This window comes from Myotis davidii, unplaced genomic scaffold (genome assembly GCF_000327345.1).
Source record: "Myotis davidii unplaced genomic scaffold, ASM32734v1 scaffold327, whole genome shotgun sequence".
In the NCBI taxonomy this organism is placed as follows: Eukaryota; Metazoa; Chordata; class Mammalia; order Chiroptera; family Vespertilionidae; genus Myotis; species Myotis davidii.
The window spans coordinates 5973819-5976676 of NW_006298628.1; the positions used below are offsets into that span (position 1 = coordinate 5973819).

Sequence of the window (2858 nt, forward strand, 5' to 3'; positions counted from 1 at the left end):
AGAAACATCGATCAGCTGCCTCCTGCACACCCCCTACTGGGGATGTGCCCGCGACCAAGGTACATGTCCTTGACTGGAATCGAACCCGGGACCTTTCAGTCCGCAGGCCAGCACTCTATCCACTGAGCCAAACCGGTCAGGGCTGAAGATGTATTTTTATATTGAAAAGTGGTGAATGGGTTATGTGATTACTGCCTTCCCTTGAGGCACAGGAGCCTCAAGGAATTGGCTCTGGGTAGGGGGTTTGCAAGAGGGAGGATGAGGGGCAGACCTGGGGAGATGTGGAGTAGCTGCAAGCTAAATCCAGCCCAGCACAGGGGGCACCAGAAGAGGGAGCGACACTCCGGGGTTTCCAGGTAAGGGAAGGTGAGGGGGTTCACAGCCAACCAGGACGTGGCCATGGGGCAGGGAGAGCGAGGCCATCAGCCCACGGCCCATTGCTCCTGATAACCGTGGCACGTCCTGTGTGCAGACGGGACAGGAGATCAATACGTCACACTCTGATCACACCCGCCCTGATCTTCAAACATCAGTATGGGCGAACATGCTTTACGAGTCTGAGGTCATTTGGTCCACCTGCCTCACCTGCCCCCCAACGGGAAGTAGCCTAAAGGATGCGCACCAGACCCCTCACCCCAAGGGCATGGCGGGGACATTGTTCCTGACCCCAGGAAGCCTGCCTCCTGCCTGCCCCCATGCCCAGCTGAAGAACAGCCCCTACCCTGCTCCTGCCCCTCGCCATGAAGTTCAACGCCCCTTCCTCCCCCCGCATCCGGGTGACTGACGAAATGGCAGGGTGGGGCAGGGCTCTTCGTGCTGTGGGAGCCTGGCCTCTTGGGAACGGAGGGTCTGGGAGGGGCCTTGAGGGCTTTATAAGGCAGGGCGGGAGCAACCGGCCCAGCAGAGAACCGAGAGGCACCAGGCAGATCTCAGCATCACCCAACTCCCGGCTCAGCAGGTGAGAGCACCCAGACGGGAGGGAGAGGCTGGGAAGAGCATCGATGGGACCCCACACCTGCCAGGCTCACACATCATTGTCGCCAGGGCTGGGACCCTCCCCTTCACCCAGGGTGGGACTGGGTCTCAGCACGCGGACCCACCCTGGCTTCCCGACCCTTGCCTTCGAGCTGACCTGCTGCTTCACCAGGGCCCAGCCTGGAATCTCTCATTCCATATCCCCCCTCTCACCAGCCCTGGGAGGTGAGAAAGACAAACGTTATTCTCCCATCTCTCAGATGAGAAAACTGAGGCCCAGAGGGAGATGTGACCCAAATGACTGGGTAAGGCTGGGCCTGGAACCCGTGTTCCTGGACCCCATCTCAAGCTCTTTCCTAGACCAGCCCTGTCTGAAAGAACTTCCCATGGCGATGGTAGTGTTCTATGTCGGCACTGTCCGATACAGTACCCACTGGCCACACGTGCACGGAAATACGGCTAGTGCAAGGGAGGACCTTTTTATCTTAATTAATTAAATGTAAAGAGCCACCTGGGGCCAGTGGCTACCATATTGGACAACCCACATGGCTAGTGTTGGGCACGGTGAGTGTGCGGAAGGTCTCCAAAGAGATCCCTGTTGTCCTTTAACACTGCTGAGTGTCCTTTTTAAAAAAAGACATTTTTATTGATTTCAGAGAGGAAGGGAAAGGGAGAGAGATAGAAGCATCAAGGATGAGAGAGATCACCCTTTCTTTTTTGTCTTTTAAATATATTTTTATTAATTTCAGAGAGGAAGGGAGAGGGATGAAAGAGAATCATTGCTTCGCTGCCCCCTGCACACTCCATACTGGGGATCTAGCTGGCCACCTGGGCATGTGCCCTGACCCAGTATCGAACCATGACTTCTTGGCTCATGGGTCGACACTCAACCACTGAGCCACACCGGCTGGACCCTTGGCTATTAAAGTTTGCCTAAATGACAAGACCGAAACACCCACAGAGCTGCTCACGTGGCTTCGAATTGTGCATAACAATTGAGAAATCGTTCCTCTAAGAAAAGCAGCCGCTGGAATTAGGGTAGGGAAGGAGGAGAGGGGCAAGACGTGGAGGTAGTGGGAGGGGGGGACTGGCAGGAACAGTCCACAAGCCCTTGCAGACTTGCACACCTGCCAGCAGGGTGGCACCTGGAGCCCACCTAGCCCAGGCCCCTGCCCCTGGTGCCTGGACTTCCCTCCCCTAAGCTGGGCCCTGCTCCCTCTGCAGACAAGATGCAGCGGCTCTGTGTGCAAGCGCTGATCCTGGCTCTGGCTCTGGCCGCCTTCTCGGAAGCCTCCTGGAAGCCCCGCTCGCAGCTGCAGGATGCACCCTCGGGCCCAGGGGCCAAGAGGACCCTGGAGGCACGTTGGCTGGACCAGCTGGGCCCAGTTGCTCACCACCAAAGGCAGCTGAGGTTCCCGGATCCCCCACACCCAGTGGCAGGTAGGAACCTCGGACAGCCCTCCCTGCTTGCCTCCCCCAGCCCGATTGGGCCCTGGCCTCGGTTCCCGGGGCTCCGTGTCCTTCCCCATCCTCACCGCCTCTCCCGCCTCTGGCCTGCAGACCTGACCAAGAAGCAGGGGCCGTGGCTGGAGGAAGAGGAAGAAGCGTATGGATGGATGGACTTCGGCCGCCGCAGTGCTGAGGAAGGGGACCAGCAGCCCTAGCACCGATTTCAGAGCCCAGCCACCTCCCAGCCCAGCCCAGCCCAGCCCCATGGAAAACCAACCCAAATAAACCCACTTCCAATGGACCACATTGTGTCAAGTGTCCTGGGGCAGGGGGGGAGCTGGGGCAGGGTTGAGGCAGAGAGAGGAGCTGGGGCAGGGTTGAGGCAGGGAGGGGAGCTGGGGCAGGGTTGAGGCAGGGAGAGGAGCTGGGGCAGG

The 2858-nt window shown here is 58.7% G+C and overlaps 1 protein-coding gene across 3 annotated transcripts; it reads left to right on the plus strand.

Annotated features, from left to right (window-relative positions):
• The first annotated feature begins 914 nt into the window (after nt 1-914).
• GAST (gastrin) lies at nt 915-2726 on the plus strand. Of its 3 annotated transcripts, none has more exons than XM_006774384.2 (3): nt 915-958; nt 2200-2415; nt 2536-2726. In XM_006774384.2, exons 2-3 carry the CDS (start codon nt 2205-2207, stop codon nt 2637-2639), a joined length of 315 nt encoding a protein of 104 aa, XP_006774447.1. In that variant the 5' UTR covers nt 915-958; nt 2200-2204; the 3' UTR covers nt 2640-2726. The 3 variants fall into 3 exon arrangements, with proteins under 3 accessions (XP_006774447.1, XP_015426301.1, XP_015426300.1); XM_015570815.1 differs by lacking the exon at nt 915-958 and adding an exon at nt 1237-1280; XM_015570814.1 differs by lacking the exon at nt 915-958 and adding an exon at nt 1924-2013.
• The last annotated feature ends 132 nt before the right edge of the window (nt 2727-2858 follow it).